Raw genomic sequence first — 19,631 nt, forward strand, 5'->3', positions numbered from 1 at the left:
ACAATGCTTTACTGAACAAAATTCACATAAAACCTTTGTGTATATGATAGAGTGACAAGAGAAAGGAAGAATAACTGGAAGAAGTAGATCTACAAAATAAAAAAAAATTAAAACGACCAAATTTCTTTTTTAAATGTTGAAACAAGAACTTTGCAGATGGATGTGGCGTTTAAGTTAAAGGTTTAAAGTAATATTTTGGTGCAAAATGATCCCAAAGGCACACATTTACTGCAGAGTGCCCTCCTTTACACCAGCTGTAGTTGATCAGTGAAAATATTTTATGTCTGAAGTTTGCTTCTTTAGTTCGCATTGGAGTAACAAGCCCGGTCTAAGTGAACCAATCACTGGCAGTTTAGTTTTGTGCAAACTGTATGGCTCAATCATCACATACTCACCACAATACACATCTGAACATAAGTAATCTCCAAAAATAGCTAAATAAGTCTGTATTTATTTATTTTTTTTTGGGGGGGGGCTCTGCATGGTTTGGTGTTCATACAGAACATCAAACCATTTACAGGTGGGCGGTTCGGAGGATTTTTACTTTGTTTTGCGTAAGTGCATGGTATGTCAAAAGTTTGGTAGATATAGCTTTAAAACTATGGGATTAGACACATTTAAGAAAATTGGTGCAACAACAACAGAAACATTAACAAAAAAATAACTAAATCTTCTTCTTCTTATTATTATTATTATTATTATTATTATTATTATTATTATAGAAAAAGTAGAAGTAGAAAAAAGAAGCCAAATTAAATATCTTAACAAGTACAATGTTTTGTTTTTTTGTTTTTTAAAAAAGCATATTTTAAAATTATCTAAGAAACAATTCCAAATAGTCTTTGGGTTAAGCGTTTCAAGGAATACTACTTGCAGAAATAATTTTTATAAAATGAAGATCTGAGAGCCCCTCACGCAATGCGTAGGATTAGAAAAGTATGAAATATAAATTTAAAAAGAAACTGAAATGTTTAACACTGTTTTCTTGGTCACTGTGTTTAATAGTCTGGAGGATTGGGGAGAGTTTTGTGTCCTGGTGCTCTGCCTCGGGGTCTGCAAATATAAATGCAAGAGATGTTTAGATTCATCATATACATAAAAAAAAAAAAAAAAGATCAATCAATAAAGAGAAGGGGTGTGTATTTTTAAACAGCTTACTGTCTTTTGTAATGGTGAGGGCATCGTCTTGTTCTTATACCTTGAGGAGATCAGAGAAAGTGTTTTTTAAATTTGTTTTAACGTGTGGTTAAGTGAGTGTTATTTCTCAGACTCCGCTGAAATGAAACCCTCGTTGAAATGTAAAAATAGATCCAATAATTTTAGATAGATAGATTGATAGATGGCTAGACAGACAGACAAAGACTGACGTACTGAGACAGATAGAGTGAGGTCCAAAAGTCTGAGACCACAATGAAAAGCTGGGATTTTATTTTATTTACTTATTATTTTTTGAAAATTTAAAACTAGAAATAAAATAGAAATGTGCAACATCTTGACTATTGCTGCATAATTTCTAGGTCTCTATTTAAATATAAGCAAGTTTGTGATATTGACCATGTTCACTGCTTTGTACAAAAGATCAGCTTCTCTGTGCGTCTTATCTCTCCTACTGAAGCACGTGTTCATACGACACGCCGAGGGATTTGCTCTAACATATTTTCACTCAAGTTGTTGTTGTTAACATCATTTGTAATGAAAAGGATAGGATGGTATCACACAGACAGCCTAAAGGTCAGTGAGATTACTGTGGATGGTACCACTTAAAAACCATGAAGATGGCTTTGAACTGAAATTGATATGAACAGTTTTGCTACGACAGTTTGGCTTAGGACTACAGTTGCCACGAGCAGTTTTGTGCTCAAGTCTCCATCACTGAACAGTTGATAACTTCAACAAAATAGACTTTGTGTGAAAACTATAATGAGTTTCCTGGTTACACACTTACACTTTTTGATTATGTAGTACACAGTTATACACTCTAAAAAATGTTGGGTTCTTTTTTCTACCCAAACATTGGGTTAAGCCATTTAATAAATGCTAAATTTATTTATTTTCTCAGTCTCTACCCAGTTTTTTTGGGTAGATTTGTGTAACCAAAACCGTTGGGTTATTAGCTGGATCATTTTCACTAACAGGTGAATCAATGCACATCTCTCCAACCTTGACGCATCAACCCAACTCCTTGGGTCAAATCAACTCGTCGCGGACTGTTTGAATTCGCCTCGGGTAGAGTTGGCGGTTTTTGAGGCAAGGAAACCAAATTACCAATGCTAAGTTATCGTTCATCACTATTTAGAGTTAAAGCTGCTGAAAATGCCTGGCCGAGTTTGTGATATTTAGGCAGGGAGCTCTCGAAAATGTATCCACTGGAAAACAGTAACTCCGCGAGTGATAATTCACTTTTCCTATCGCAATGGCTTCAAAAGTGAATGTCATGTACTGCTTCCTCAGTATTAGCATTACACTGCTAGTGTCATGTGTTTACGTTGGCTGTGTAATATTGACTGTAGTAATTAGCATTAGGAGGATGGGTTAGAGCCGTGTTTCTTCAAGTATTCAGTGAACGTTAATGCTGGTTAACAGGTGCAGACAGTCAGTGGCTAGTGGAACTTAGCTAGCTCAGTAATATCAAGGCCAAATTTTCTTCACAATGTTAACATGTCAAAAAGAGAGGATGGGATTTACAGTAGGTTGTAATGTTTTCCACTATCTCTGTAATGTTGGTTGGCTTAATTAGTTTTAAAAATTGCTGGTGAGGTGCTAAAGGTTGGAAAATAAATATTCGCAAGTTAGCTAGATTTTCCTGGTGAGGATTCAGCACCATTTTGTTCATTATGAGAGAGGTCACATTTCCAAAATTGCACAATTTGGGATTCTGTAACGCAATTTCTCAGTTAAAGCCCAAAGGCATTTGTCCATATTTTGTAGCTAATAAATAACCAATACTCTTTTCGCTCTTTTACAGCTTTTAAATGGACGGGAGTGTGACTCTTGTCTTAACAGATGGCAGGGAGATTTGTAAGAGGATGTATCTTTTATGTACCATGAGATTTTGAGGCTTCATTATTTTTTTCTCATGTTGTCACACAACAGCATTGTGACTATGAAGTCTGTGACTTTGATGGTGATGGTGATGACTCTTACGATTGCAGTAAAGAATGGTGATGAGCAGAAGCAGGAGGAGAAATCCACAGCCAGCAGCCAAAGGAATGAAGATGTGCAGCTCACAACCCAAAAGCACATCTATCTTTTCAGCCTTTTTCCCTGCCAGTGAACAAATGTAATGTTAGTGGTGGAATGTGAAAAGTCCAAACGTTTCACACAAGATCTTCATTTCTCTTCACTGGTGTTTGTGGATTTGAAATTGTGTGCTTTGTTAGTAACTAGAGGCCTGTAACAGCCTGAATCCTTACATAGTTTATGAACATTTTGAATCTTTGAGTGTTTAATTGAGGTGGGTTTATGATGGTCATCTGTCAGATATGAAAATGGACATGATCTAAACCTGCCAGCTTTTTCACCGTCAATTAATCTTTCCTTTATGTACAGAATTCTGTGCAGGAGTGTATACTACAAATGATGAATTATAGCTAATAACAACAGCAAAAACAAAATAACAGCAGCAAATAATCATCATCATCATCATAAAAAACAATGATAATAATAATAATAATAATAATAATAATAATAATAATAATAATAATAATGATACCTCTGGAGTTCTGTCCACATGTCACCACAGCTTTAGTCGTAGGCACTGTCGGCATGGGGGTTGTTTGTACCTTCGGTTTGATTGTTGTTGGGACTGAAAAATTGTCAATTTTAAAAAAGAAAACAGATCTATATGTGCATATATTTCATGAATATATTAAAACATTGAGTGTAGTATACAAAGTCTCTGGAGAAACATGATGTTTTGAGACAAAAGTTCTTCATAAGCTGTGCTACTGCTTCCTTAGACTGAGGTGAAACCAGTTAATTTTATATTCAAAATATATTAAAATATATATATATATATATATAAATGTATAATTTGAGATTCAATTCATTTTAACTACATCTATTAGGATTACTGAAGTCCACTACAGCGACTTCCTGGATTCTTATATACATCAGAATAGACATCTTTTAAGAGTAAACCGGCTTTTACGTCCGAGACTTACGAAATAAGAAATGTTCTAAAAGTCCATAATGCACATTTGAGCTTTGATGTAGCCTATATATATGTTTGAGACTGAGAACAACCCCCTCAGAGAGTGTACAGTAATGGTAGGCCCTATGGGCTTGTCTCTACAGCCAAAAAAACCAAAAAAAAAAACGCCCCAAAAAAATCCCATGTTGCAATAGGTTTGGATTATGTTTTACAGTGTTGATTTTGTTCTTTGTGAATTAACTTACAATGTTCATTTTGTGCAGGTGGACTAATATATAAATTAAAGTGTAAAGCTATCTATAGGCTAGAGTAAATCTTTAGAAAAAATGCAGTTATTTTTGATCAACTGGCAAAACACTGGTAGATGGAAACAGTTCCTACAGTACTTCTGCATCTGGTATAGCTGACCAGACCACTGTGGTGCACTATGAATGAATACTGGTGTTGGTGTTATTTATTAGCTGTGCAGATGTTCAGGACCTCACCTGTCTCTCCGCGTAGTTTGGTGATGCTGCTGAATTCCAGCTGGTTGTTGTTGATGAAAACGCAGCTGTAAGTGCCACTGTCTTTCTGTGTTTCAAAACTGTTTATATCGAAGGTTTTTTCAGCCACTTTGTAGTTACCTCCTTCAGCTACTTTGCCTGATTTCTTAGTCTTGCTGTACGACGCAATGTACTCAAAGCCCTGGCCGTTTTCTTTCAGTCGAAGCCAAAAGACTGTCGATGGATAATTCTTGTCACAAGTGATGGTCGCAGGTTGCTTCTCCTTTATCACCAGCTCCTTAACATTACCTTCAACACCTAAATATGTGAAATGAAATGGATTAGTCAACAATTAACAGGAGGAAGTCATTTATATATTGACCTACAATATATTTAAGAAAAGGCTGGCAAGATGTTCTGGTTAAAAAAATAATAAATAAAAAAAAAATTAAAGGAAAAAGCATGTCTTGAGATATAGAATATTATTTTTATATATATATTTTATATATTATTTTTAGGTTTATTACATGTAGATTTATTTATAAACATATTCATAAATTTATTGAATTGAAAAAGAAAAGGAAAAAAATGTTCGAATCTAAAACTAGCCTAATAAAACTTTTCTGATGCAATAAATAGAAATAATTCGAATAACCCTTGTGTTCGCATTCAGCTGTAATGTAGCTAATGTTCACATTTATTCTATCTATATACATTTAATAACCTCTTAAACCTTGTAAACCCTCAGTGCTCAGTTCAAAGAAGTAAACGCATTTCTTACCATGAAATCCGAATAAAACCACACAAAGAACACTCAAAATCAGAGCCATTTTCTTGTATATTTTTTTGTTTCGCACTCTCAGTTAATCCCAACAGCTAGAACATGAAGAGTGTGAAGAAGAAGCGTATGATGACCCTGATCTTCTCTCCTCCCCGTTTCTCATTCTCTTCTCATTTCTCTTTTACTCACTGCACTTTGTTGTCTTTGTTCGATTTTTTTTCTAACATAGACTACACATAAATCTGTCCAAAAAAAAAGTTTGACATGGACTAAAACAAAATAAATGGCAGGCCTATTTGAATTTTAACGAATAGAAACACAGAAACAAACATAAATTGGACATTTTATGGACATTTTGCTCAAATCCAAATCTTCGCATTTAAATAATCACGTGTTTGTGTGTGTGTGTGTGTGTGTGTGTGTGTGTGTTTGGGTTTTTTTTTTTTTTTTGTCTCTTGTTATGTTTATTTATTTAAATCAGATGTGATTTTTCAGTTCAGAAGGCATAACATTGTAAAAGAAACTTTTTCCTGCTCTTCCCCCCGACATCATAATGATCACAAGGGCAGCAATTAAAATAAAACAGTTTAGTGAATGTATAGTGAAGGTATATATTTCTATCAGACTGATTCATGGTTTTGCAACACTGCTGAAAAGACAGAAATTTCATCCACTCCACTGTTAAATGCCCATAGTCTAATGTCTATTAGAAACCTATATATATATACATATATATGTGTGTGTGTGTGTGTGTGTGTGTGTGTGTGTGTGTGTGTGTAAAGACGTGTGATAGTGAGCATACAGAACTGGATCACCTAAAACGGAAATTGGATAAATGTTACTTGTAGTCTTTCAGTCACCATGCATTTTGCAGCAGGGTTGCAGAACCATGCACCAGTCTGAGGGTCTTGCAGAGCGCGTGTCTCACTGAAGCCCACCAATCAGAAGCCGAGCTGAGACACTCTCTCAAACCGCAAACTCTTTATACGCACCAGATAATGAACATCATTCATGTGCACTTCAGCCATTTTCATTGCTCATTGTTCATTGTTCATCAGCGCTATAAAGTCACCTGGACACATTACACTCAACACAGGGGAAAAAAAACAACTTTCCTAAAATAAATAAATAAATAAATAAAATCCCCCCCCATAAATCCAAATGGACATGTGAACACAATTTGTGAAATGTGTTAATAATTCACTAAAATGAACTGTTCAAAACAACTTGACTCGAGATTTAAGATTCAATTGCTTGTTCATTGCCAATGCCATAAGGCAAAAATAAATGGAAAAAGCAAAGCAAAATGCCTAAAACATATCACTTTAAATAATAAACCAGTAGTAAAAAGTAGTAAAAAGCAACATAGTTGCTAGTTGAGATAATCAATATTTTTCACGTCACCTGTCAGTGGTTTATGGCTGATCAGTGAATGCATGTATGTATGCATATATATATATATATATATATATATATATATATATATATATATATATATATATAAAATCCCCCCCTCTCTCTCTATATATATAAATATATATATTAAATATATTATTATATATTATAAATATATATATATATATATATATATTATATATTATATATATATAACCGTGTGTCCCCCTAGATGTGATTAAGAACTTTTAGATGTCTTGGTGGAAGAGTGGAGTAACATCTCACAGCAAGAACTAACAAATCTGCTGCAGTCCATGAGGATGAGATGCACTATAGTACTTAAAGCAGATGGAGAACACCAGATACTGACTGTTACTTTTGATACCGACCCCCACTTTGTTCTGTTCCTCAAATGTTTGTGAAATTTGTTCAGTTTATGTCTCAGTTGTTGAATGTTTTTATGTTAACAAATATATTACACATATTAAGAAATTTGCTGGAAATAAAAGCAGTTGAATGTGAGAGGACGTTTCTTTTTTGCTGAGTATATTAGGCAGCAAGTGAACAGTCAGTTCTTGAAGTTGATGTGTTGGAAGCAGGAAAAATGGGCAAGCTTAAGGACCTGAGCAATAATTTGACAAAATTGTGATGGCTAGATGATTGGGTCAGAGCATCTCCATAACAGCAGATGTTGTGGGGTTTTCCCGGTGTGCAGTGGTTAGTACTTATCAAAAGTGGTCCAAAGAAAGACAACCGGTGAACCCAGCAACAGGGTCATGGGCGCCCAAGGCTCATTGATGCGTGTGTAAATGATTAAGGCCTATAGTATCATCCAAGCACACTGGTGTCCTTTCAAAAGTTACATTAATTGAACCACATTTCAAAACATCGGCCCCATTAGAATACATTAATCCCTTCCCATTATCACTGCACCCCTGCTTGAGTATACTGTTTTATTAACTAGCCATAAATTTGGGTAGATGCGGAAATTTGAAAAGGTATTTTGAAGAGGTCGAACATAGGCTTGGTAGGACTAGTTTGGGTGCTGAACTGAAATACAATAAGCATGGTGTGTCCAGGGACAACACGTTATTATATATACGTTGTTATATATACAACGGTTTTTGAATTCTCAAATCTGTTTCTCACAACATTTTCAGCTCTTAAATACCACATACAGGTCAAGTCACATTCCAGTAGATTAATTAGGGTGAAGTCAGCTAAAATGGGCCATCATATTAAATGGGCCAGATAAGGTTGGAGCCTCATAGCCTTTTAAGTTTTTACAGCCAATCACAATCTTACATTGTTGCTACAGCACTAGTTGACATATAACAATAGTTTTGATTGGGCTAAGGTTCTTAAAGAGGGCGGGGCAGAGTGTTATATGAAGCATGTCAGAGAAATTGTATGGTAAGTGATCATGGCATAGTAAATTTCATTCATCATTAATAAGGGTATTATAAGTAAGCTTACCAATAAAGCAAATGGTCTATACAATGTTTTGACAGGCTCGTTCGAATAATATGTTTAAATATAAAAAGAAACTTTGATTTTTGTGAAAAAAGTCATTTTAGGAAGTGGCCCATTTTAGCTTAACCAGCTAGCTAAAATGGGCCACATTTTCAGCTGCAATGGGCCGCATACACACAAACTCTTACACAGAAATTACACAGAAATCGAGGGTGAAAAATAGGTTCATAGGCCTAGATATATATCAATACAAAATCTTTTTAGATATTTTGCGTTGCAGAGAGTGTGGCAGGTGGACAGGCAAAGAAAGGAAAAAGAGAGAAAAGAAGAGAGAAGAGAAAGGGAAAGGAAGATGTCAATACAACCAGTGGAGAAAGGACAGAATGAAGGGTGCCATTAATGAATACCAGGAGTTAGTTGAGAGAGGGCAAACATTAAATGTTCGCTTTTTAGCAAGGGCTTGGGACATTCCAAAGATGACTTTGCATAGGTGCATTAGTGGCAAAGTTGCTGGCTCTGGCTATGCATCCGGGAGGAAGCAGTACCTGCCAGTGGAACCTGAGAAAGAACTGGCCAGTCTTATCAAGCTCCTCTCCAAAAGAGGCTTCCCTCTTACCAAAAGAGATGTTCAGGAAATTGCATTTAATTATGCAAAGACAAATAATATCAAAGGCTTCTCTGAAGTAAAAGGCACTGCTGGTTATTACTGTTTTTTTTATTTTTTTTTAAACAGAATCCAGACCTCAGCATCAGGACACCAGAGGCACTTTCAGCAGCAAGAACAGCAGGGCTGAACCCTGGTGTGGTAGGAAAGTGGTTTCAACATTATGAAGACCTGCTGGAGGAACTTGCAATCAGAGATGTTCCATCACATCTTTGCAATTGCGATGTATCGGCCTGCAAGACCAGTTTTGCTCTACCCGTTTGTTTGGGGAGGTGGCTAAACCCTGTGTAGAGGTTACTGCAGGGGAGAAAGGAGTGACCATGACAGTCCTTGCAGCATTCAATGCATTCAATGCGGGGGGGGTGGATAGCTTGACTCAGCCTCCCTTATAAATGGCTCCTCATGGTTCTTTCTTAAAATTAAGGCCTTCCTTGCGAGACAAGAACCTTCACCATTTGAATCATGAGTAAGTTTACATTTTCCTGCATTTCTAGTTTACAATTTATTTTCATATTTGCTCTATATTTCTTATTTTATATATATATTTATACTGCTTGAAAACACGGTTTACTGTACTTCCTACTTCATAATATCATTATATTACCCTTCTACTGTCCCACATATCCTATTATTCTGGTTTTTATAAAGAGTATATATATATATTATTATAAGATATTACCCTTAAAATATCTTAATATTCCTTTTTATTATTCTTATAAAGCTATTGTAGTATGTGTGTGAGAGGGAGAGTGTGTGTGTGTGTGTGTGTGTGTGTTATGTCTACTTGCCCGCCCTTGACTGTACGAGCGCGTGTGTGTGTGTATTAGCACTCCTCAGCTCAGCTCGTATACCTCTTTTTGACTTTTTTGACTACTACTGCTCTTAAAGATCTTTAAAGTGTAATTCCAATTTGTCAATGTCCGCATAATCCCGCTTCTATGTGTTTAGGTGCCTGTCGTCAGTCCTTCCTCTCCCCTTTGCTGGATGCTAGGTCTCCCTTATGTTTATTTTATGACATTTTTTATCCACAACAGGTATTATAAGTAAGCTTACCAATAAAGCAAATGGTCTATACAATGTTTTGACAGGATCGTTCGAATAATATGTTTAAATATAAAAAGAAACTTTGATTTTTGTGAAAAAAGTCATTTTAGGAAGTGGCCCATTTTAGCTTAACCAGCTAGCTAAAATGGGCCACATTTTCAGCTGCAATGGGCCGCATACACACAAACTCTTACACAGAAATTACACAGAAATTGAGGGTGAAAAATAGGTTCATAGGCCTAGATATATATCAATACAAAATCTTTTTAGATATTTTGCGTTGCAGAGAGTGTGGCAGGTGGACAGGCAAAGAAAGGAAAAAGAGAGAAAAGAAGAGAGAAGAGAAAGGGAAAGGAAGATGTCAATACAACCAGTGGAGAAAGGACAGAATGAAGGGTGCCATTAATGAATACCAGGAGTTAGTTGAGAGAGGGCAAACATTAAATGTTCGCTTTTTAGCAAGGGCTTGGGACATTCCAAAGATGACTTTGCATAGGTGCATTAGTGGCAAAGTTGCTGACTCTGGCTATGCATCCGGGAGGAAGCAGTACCTGCCAGTGGAACCTGAGAAAGAACTGGCCAGTCTTATCAAGCTCCTCTCCAAAAGAGGCTTCCCTCTTACCAAAAGAGATGTTCAGGAAATTGCATTTAATTATGCAAAGACAAATAATATCAAAGGCTTCTCTGAAGTAAAAGGCACTGCTGGTTATTACTGTTTTTTTTTTTTTTTTTTAAACAGAATCCAGACCTCAGCATCAGGACACCAGAAGCACTTTCAGCAGCAAGAACAGCAGGGCTGAACCCTGGTGTGGTAGGAAAGTGGTTTCAACATTATGAAGACCTGCTGGAGGAACTTGCAATCAGAGATGTTCCATCACATCTTTGCAATTGCGATGTATTGGCCTGCAAGACCAGTTTTGCTCTACCCGTTTGTTTGGGGAGGTGGCTAAACCCTGTGTAGAGGTTACTGCAGGGGAGAAAGGAGTGACCATGACAGTCCTTGCAGCATTCAATGCAGCAGGAACATTTAGGGTGTTCTGTTGTCACTGCAACTCATGGTACCACGAGAGCTGTGGAGAAGATGTGCCTTTCTATTAAATTAAATACGTTGTTGTTGCTTATGGCACACTGAACACAATAGTGTCAATTTACTGTTAAAATTCAAATGATTTCAGTCGAAATTACCTGTGCTGTTATCTTTTTATAATGGCCCATTTTAACTTAACAGCTGGCCCAATTTGCCTGGACATTGTGTTGTGTTGTGGCTCAAGAGGGTACCGATACTCTAACTGTCATCATTTTAAATCAGTTATACTTTTTCACATTTTTAAAAGAAAATTATATTGAAGAGACCCATGCTAATTTATAAAAAATATAATTCGATATCATGCATAGCTTATTTGATGGTATTATAAATCATTTGCCAACAAGTGGCCCATTTTAGCTGACTTCACCCTATCTAGATATTGCATAATATTAGCATTTGCATTCAAGTGAAATAATTAGTGTACACATAAAACCTACAAATAACGGGCACTGAGCTAATCAGGTTCAAATCCAAACAATGCCAAGCTGCCACTGCTGGGCCCTTGAGCGAGGCCCTTAATCCTCAACTGCTCGGTTGTATAAATGAGTCGCTCTGGATAAGTGCATCTGCCAAATGCCATAAATGTAAACGCATACACCAACTAATTCTCCCTGAATCCATCAGTGAGTCTAGCTACATTTCCTATTAATTCCCATAGTAATAATAGGGTAAAATACATTAATATGAATAGCTGAATCAAATGTAATATGGATATGCCAGGAATTAGGAGGTTATCCAGTGTAAATCATTAAAATACGTTATTTTAACTATAGTAAGTGAAAATGAAGTAATTTAGAGGGCTAATTTTTTATTATGTGAATATTTCCATCAGTGGATTGGATTGCAGACAAAACTATATATTTATTTATTTATTACATTATACATTCTTTATTATACACTTTATTAGGAACACCGTGTACACCGTGGTATGGTTGTTGATGCCAGAAGGTTTGCTTTGGTATATTTCAGAAACTCCTGATTTCCTGGTTTTTCCACACACAAAAGTCTCAAAACAAAAACCATCCAGTGCGTGGCAGTTCTGCACCTCTACTGTGAAGGAGAGAGGTCAGAGGAGAATGGCCAAATTGGTTCGAGCTGACAGGAAGGCTACAGTATTTCAAATAACCACACCAAATACAGAACATGCGGATGGGCTACAACACAAGACCACATTGGGTTTCTCTTCTGTCAGCCAAGAACAGGAATCTGACACCATTGGGCACAGATTCACATAAAATGGACAGTTACACGATCTGAAGAATCTCTGCTGTAGATGGTATGGTCAGAATTTGGCATCAACAGCATGAATTCATAGACTCAACCTGCCTTGTGTCAACAGTTCAGGCTGCTGGTGGTGGTGTAATGGTGTGGGGAATGCTTTCTTGTTTTTCTTGTTACCATCTTATAATGTCTATTTCCAGCAAGATAATGTGCCATGTCAGTCCTCTCAAAATAGTTCCATGAACGGTGGACAGTGAGTTGAGTTTACTTCAGTGGCCTCCAGTCAACAGATCTAAATATAATAGAACACCTTTGGGATGTGGTAGAAAAGGAGATTCACAGCACAATTATGCAAATGACAAATCTACAGCAATTCTGTGATGCAATCATGTTAACATGGACCAGAATCTCAAACAAATATTAAACAACATCTTGTAGAATCAAATCCATGCCATGAAGAATAGAGGCTGTTCTGAGTGTATATAATAATACAGGATCATTTTAGGATATTGTTGAAATACTGTAAGTATTTAGGGAAACTGTGCTTTATTGGCTATTGTGAAACTTCTAACACAGACCTGGCTGCCAAGCAAAAAAAAAAAAAAAAAACAGGCAAAGAGGATTAGGCGACTACTGCCCCCTGTGGGCTGAAAATGTGTCTTGTTTTATTTATTTATTTATTTATTTTTATTGCAGAAAATGTAAAAGTCAATATTTTATATCCTATGCCACTATGTCAGACTCAGCTCCCTGAGCTTAACAACCTTTCTTGTAACCTCATTTTAGCCTCAGTAATAAGCTTTTGTGTAGAATAAGAACTCTGCAGTGAGGTCGTCCTCCTCTACTGGGTGTTTGGTGACTTGAAAAGGCATCACATCACAATGCGTACTGGGTAATTCTGCTCCTGAACTCTATAGTGATGTTAATTTGATTAAAATGCTTATTTAGCAGATTGAAAGCTTCCAAGTATTGCACGACAATAATTATATATAGTTATTTAGCCTTTTTTTTAAAATGTATTATTATTTATTTTAGACCTAAAGAATATGACAGACAGGCACTCTGAAGAGGCTTTAAACCATTTTTTAAAATGATATAATCTTATTTTATCTTATCTTTTATAAACGTTTGCTTTGTTTAATGCATGCCTAGCAGGACATTATACAAATATATCTGTTAGTTTAGATTATGATTTCCTAAAGATTTATTTACTGTTTACTATTCAGTAGGAAATTACTATTTCCTAAAGATTTATCAACAAGTTTATTTAGTTCAAAGAAAGAATTGAAGGACACAAACACATGCAAAATGTAAAATACACTTGGTATTTTACCAAGACCAATGGTCCTGTGGTAGCATTTGATGCCATTGGACATACAAAAGGCATACACCATAGTGTCAGAGATAGATGGAAATGTCTCAAAGGACATGCAACTCTTATATATAACGCTTTAAGTTATAATGGACCAGGGCAACAAAATGGATAGCAAATTGGAAGCTGGAAGCAAGCAATAAGCCAATACTTTGTCAGTCATTTTGCTTCATAGAGATCATGAACCATGAACCATCAATGAACCATGATATCACATCCGTGATGTCACATGATTTTGACCACATGGTGTCACTAATAAGGCAACATTGAAGTCTTAAGTCTTGTTAGACCAAGAAATAAACAGCAAACACAGTCATTTGGCTGAGGGTTTTATCTAAAGAAACTTATAATTGAGACAGGATACAACTGGCATTTGAACTCATGACCTTCTGATCAGTAGTCCAGTAGCCAAATGCCTTAACCAACCAGTTACCACTGCCCTATGTTGGTGAGATAGAGGAAGGAAAACACCAAAATGTACAGGGTGTTGTACTCTAGAACCATTTGCGGTCTAGAACCGTTTGCGGTCAACAACTTTGTTCTTGCCTTTCACATAATGGTAAAGAAGAAAATAAATAGATCTTGTTCAAATGAGTCTTGTTAGATACATTTAAAGGAGGAAATGGTGTTGATCCGTTTTCCCTATCTAAAGCATTCCCTTAATACTAATTCACTAAAAGTGTGAGTTTTGCATAATACAAGAGTTTAGCACAAGACATGCATTGTTAAAAAGTAACTAATATTGATTCTGCGCTACGCTGTGGAAAAAAATAAAGGTGATGTAAATAACGTCTTCATAAACAGCCGCTTCCTGAGAACAATGGAAAAGAGTCTTGAGCTCATGAAAGTTTCACATGTGCGCTAGTTTGTGGAAGATAGCCCACTCTGGGCTGTAGGCGTACAGAAATCCTCCGAAGTGTGAAAGGAAAAGCTGCCTACACTACAGCAATCCTCAATCACCTGATGCATGTAATGTCGCAATAAGGTCTTGCGTCATGTGATTTATGTTCATGCTGTGAGTGGGAAAATAACGCAATTTCACCGAGGCCACACATAGGGGAAAGACTGCAAGTTACTGAAAACATACTCCCAAGCATGACATTATAAATACTGTATAAGCATACTGACACAGTGGAAGCACAATGCATTATTTTTCCTAACATACATAGTATTTAACATATCAGTATGTTATCCAGTGTCTATTATTTTCCAATGAAGAGCGTGTCCTGATCTGTTTTATTCTTCTTATACCATAGCAATTTGCATGTGCTAACATTTTCTATTCATTATCAACCAACACATCATACACTTAATCCATTTATACTTATATTCAATGTTGTGGAACATTCTGAAGTTATTTGCTGCTATCTCTCACACGATAACAGCTATAACCTATCTGTTTTTTTCTGTCTTGAAGTTAATAATACAAAAACCTGCAGCATGCATTTCTAAGTTTCCCAAGTGGTCAAAAACTGAAATGAAATCTGATAAGTATAAGATATTAGATATGAGCTAAGCAGTGCCTTAGACCCTTGTCTAAGGCACTACAAATTGAGCTCAGGTGCATCCTGTTTACTTTGTTTATCTTGAGGTGTCTGTACACCGAGCAGCCATAACATTAAAACCACGGACAGGTGAAGCGAATAACATTATCATTAACATTATAGCAAGTCAGATGACTTAAAGGACCTGTTGTTAACATCTTGATGTCAGATACCACAGCACACCTTCAGAGGTCTTGTGTAGTCCATGCCTCGACAGGTCAGAGCTGTTTTGGCAGCACAAGGAGGACCTTCACAAAATTAGGCAGCTGGTTTTGATGATATGGCTGATCGGTGTATCATTCACCTGGAGTGTAGCCGTGTGTATAAGGTCCCATAATTAACAGTATACGCATTACCGAAAACAAATAATTAAGTGTAAGGAATTCTACATAGAACTCCTTGATCAAATTGTGGAAAGGCATCTGGACAAGACTATAAAACCATAGTGGGCTTCATACTTTTGAAATGGAAGAAGTTTGGAAACACCAGGACTCTTTCTAGATCTGGACTCTGAGCACTACATTACACGTCTACTCTGTGCACTTTGCTTCTTCTGGAACTCAATTAATGAATCTTGTATAGTAGCGCTACTTGTATTGTTCTCTGCTTGATATATCGCTTTGCTTGTATTTTCTCATTTGTAAGTCGCTTAAAAGTGCCTGCTAAATAAATAAATGTAATGTAAATGTACATCTGGTGAAAACCAGGTACTGCTCATCAATTTGTAATACCATCCCTACAGTGAAGCATGGTGGTGGCAGCATCATGCTTTAAGGGTGCTTCTCAGTAGCAGGAACAAGGAGACTGGTCAGAATTGATGGGCGGATGAATACAAATAGAAATACTGAGAGTTCCTTGTAGAAAACCTGCTCCAGAGTGCACACAACCTCAAACTGGGGAAATAGTTCACCTTTGAGCACGACAACAACCCGAAGCATACAGCCAAGACAATGCTGGAATGGCCTGGGATAAGTCTCTGAATGTCCTTGAGTGGCTCAGTGAAAGCCCAGACTTGAACCTCACAGAACATCCTTGAAGAGACGTGATGGATTTCCTAACTGAGCTTGAGGAAAAATGGGAGAAACAGGCCAAATTCAGGGGTGCAAATCCTGTAGAGACTTACTCCAGAAAAAATTGAAGGGGTCTGAACCTACTGTTAATCAATCTACATACTTAATATGAATGAATAAGTAAAGCCCAATGGTACATGCGTCACAGGGCACCATACAAACACTGTACCTCGTCCAATACGCTACGACGTTAATCAGTTTAGCCTTTCTTCGTCCTGTAAGCTTCATATCTGATCATATTTGTTTCCTGTTTCCTCATCTATGGTATTTCTCTGAGCTTGCAAATGCACTACATATCTAAACCATACTTTTTACTGATAACTCATTATATCCGCATATAATTACATATCATGTCAGTTAAAGTACAATACAATGGTTAGGGTTAAGGAGAAAAAAAAAAGAAATGAATCATTAAATATATTATATTGTCATATACAACTAGGTTAAAAGTAAAGTATTTAAAATAGCCCAGTGTAATAATAATAACGTGTGTTTCTGTTTATCTGGGTCTCTTCTGTGAAAGGTGGGTGCTTTTAGATTGAGAGTTACCTTATGACTGGTGGTCCACCCTCGGTTTCCATTCCCCTCACGTAGCTTTGAGTCATCGTGCCCCTTCTGGTACTTTCTCACTCTGCACTTATGTCTGACCTGGGGATCCCTGTGTGACTCACAAAAACTGAAAGACAAAGGGTTCCTACATAAAATAACACCCATAAATTTGTATATATATTTATATGTGGTTCTGAAAATAGAGAGAGACTGTGGTATGGGGATTACCTGGGCATTCCTTTCAGAGTGAAACTCTAACTCATCTCTTTGTGCACCACAATAGATGAACTGGATGAGTAACACAGCGTCCTACACAGCAGACTTTACTCAGTAGGAGAGCAGAATCAACTCAGAATTCTGACTGCAAGGACACTGCAATGAGACAAAAATCACTACAGGTGATGCTTAGATTCAGAATCAAGATCCACGAAGAGCACGAACGTCGTCCACGGTGACCGCACACAAGCTGACATGGACTAAGAGGAGGTAGAGAGCGTTCATTTTATTCTCCACACGCCACATGTCTCTAAACACGTGACTTTCATGCTCAGACCAAACTGCAAATGCTTGCTCTGCAAATGCAAATCAGTTTTCTTGATGAAATCTGTCAAGTTATTGTTATTTGATTTCAATAAGATATAGATTAAAAAAAGACATTTTCTTTGAGTTTTCTTGAAGGTCTGTCAAATAGACATGCTGACTTCCTGTGTGAGATATGGAAATGTCTGATATGTTGTTGATATGTTAAGTAAATATCTACTAGATCAGTTAGTAACATTAGAAAATGCTAGTAAAGCTGATCATTTGGCATACAAGCAATGCGTTTGATCAAATCAATAATAATGATTTAAGAAACAAACTGAAAAGAACATGTGTGGGAGCCGTATAAAACCATAAACGTCGGCTAACTGGTGAAGTACATATAAACATTGTGATGTGTTTTGACGATTATTTTTAGAACAGCATTTAGCTTCAAATTTTTGCTAGTGTTTACAAATTCTTTGAATCCTAAAGAAACTTTTTGTTCCATTTCAGCTCATGCAGTTTGAAAAATGTATCTGATTGTATGTCATAGTTATATAAACATGCGTTTTTCTTTTTTTTCTTCTTTTTTTATTAGTATTGTTTTTATTTCTTTTTGTTTATTTAAATCTTTAACTATTATTATTGCATGCTTTTTATGATCTGCGATATAGCTATACAGTGTCCTTGGGAAACGTTTGTTTGTTTGTATTTATGTTTATTTATTTATTTATAAATTTATTTGCTTGCTTGTTTATTTGTTAGTTTCAATTATTATTTTTATTATTATTATCATTATTATTATTATTATTATTATTATTATTATTATTATTACTACTAGTAGTAGTAGTAGTATTAGTATTAATATTGTTGTTGTTGTTGTTCTTTCATGGTGATTATTGTGATGTTTCCAGACTGATGTTTAAGTTTGTACATTCCTTGGAATACGTTAATTCATTTTAGTTGTTTTTTTCTCAACTATGTTACTTATCCTGTTATCCTATTCTTATAATCTTGTAATTTCGCCATGTTTACAATAAATTATAGTGCTGCAGTCTAAAGAATCCATTAAAAGCTCTTGACAAACATTAAAAACAATGACAATAAGATGTCACTTTTTCTGAAAATATTGTGACACTTGTTTACAGAATTAGCGGCCAAGCTCAAGTTCATTTTCCTTTCATTTTTTTAAAATCTGTTTTTAAGAATTAAAAAAAAAATTTTTTTTTATTTCTAGCAATTTTTAAGCCCATGCTAACCTGTAAAAAATCTTTAATGTGCGCTTAAGAATAAGTATATAATAACGTGCATACAGTACTATACATTTTCTATATTGTGATATTTTCCTGGATGTTAACGGCTAAATGCTTCAGTGAATAATGAATATCATTTCAATTCTGAATGTCTTGTCGAATTTTTCACAATACTTATCAAATAAAACTGATTGAAAGCCTGCGTTTTGAGTTTTTCACTCCTTACCTCTGCTATCTCATTTCAGTTCCACAGTGCTGCTAATTAGTGGTGTAACGGTGTCAAGAATTCAAAATTTTCCAACTATACATCTCAACATTACAGTTTTTGCTAGAAATATATATATCACCGATCAAAAAAGAGATGAAGATGTGAGAAGAAAATGTAATACAGCAAACAAGCAAACAAACAAAACAAGCAACTAAACAACTACGTAAATACATAAATGAATGAATGACTAAATCTATCAAAAGACAAAAGAAACAAACCCCAAATATGAAAATATTTTAAATATAAATATGAATATATATATATATATATATATATATATATATATATATATATATATATATATATATATATATATATATATATTAAAAACAGTATTAAAAACAGTATAATGGAAAATTCACACAAATAATATTTAATACAGAAAAATATAATATTTAAAACAAAAATGCAATAAAATGAAAAGTATATATAAAATAAATGCATGTCAAGATATATTGCTATTATACAGATATTTGCTGCTTTCATATATGGGACAATATATGAATCATAGTAACAAGGAATTTAATATATATGCATATTAAATAACAATTTATAATAAATATATTGATCTTATGACGGTTTTCGGTTAAATCACACGTAAAGCAGTGTTTAAGCTACACGGTGTGGCATTTATTTCATATTGAAACCAAAAATGGAGCTTTGCATTGGCTGAAAGAGGTCATACGTATGAAAGCATGTACCATATGTAGTATATATGTAATGTATTTTGTGAACATTTACACATATTGTACT

General features: G+C 35.5%; 1 protein-coding gene across 1 annotated transcript; it reads right to left on the bottom strand.

The window, feature by feature from the left end:
• Positions 1-417: 417 nt before the first annotated feature.
• Positions 418-5,465, bottom strand: cd8a (CD8a molecule). The gene is given in 6 exon segments (NM_001200331.1): positions 418-1,053; positions 1,159-1,198; positions 3,145-3,264; positions 3,713-3,805; positions 4,639-4,953; positions 5,417-5,465. Coding segments are annotated over 6 exon segments (672 nt in total). The 3' UTR covers positions 418-998.
• Positions 5,466-19,631: the final 14,166 nt, after the last annotated feature.

The sequence above is a fragment of the Ictalurus punctatus genome, chromosome 18 (genome assembly GCF_001660625.3).
Source record: "Ictalurus punctatus breed USDA103 chromosome 18, Coco_2.0, whole genome shotgun sequence".
Classification (NCBI taxonomy): domain Eukaryota; kingdom Metazoa; phylum Chordata; class Actinopteri; order Siluriformes; family Ictaluridae; genus Ictalurus; species Ictalurus punctatus.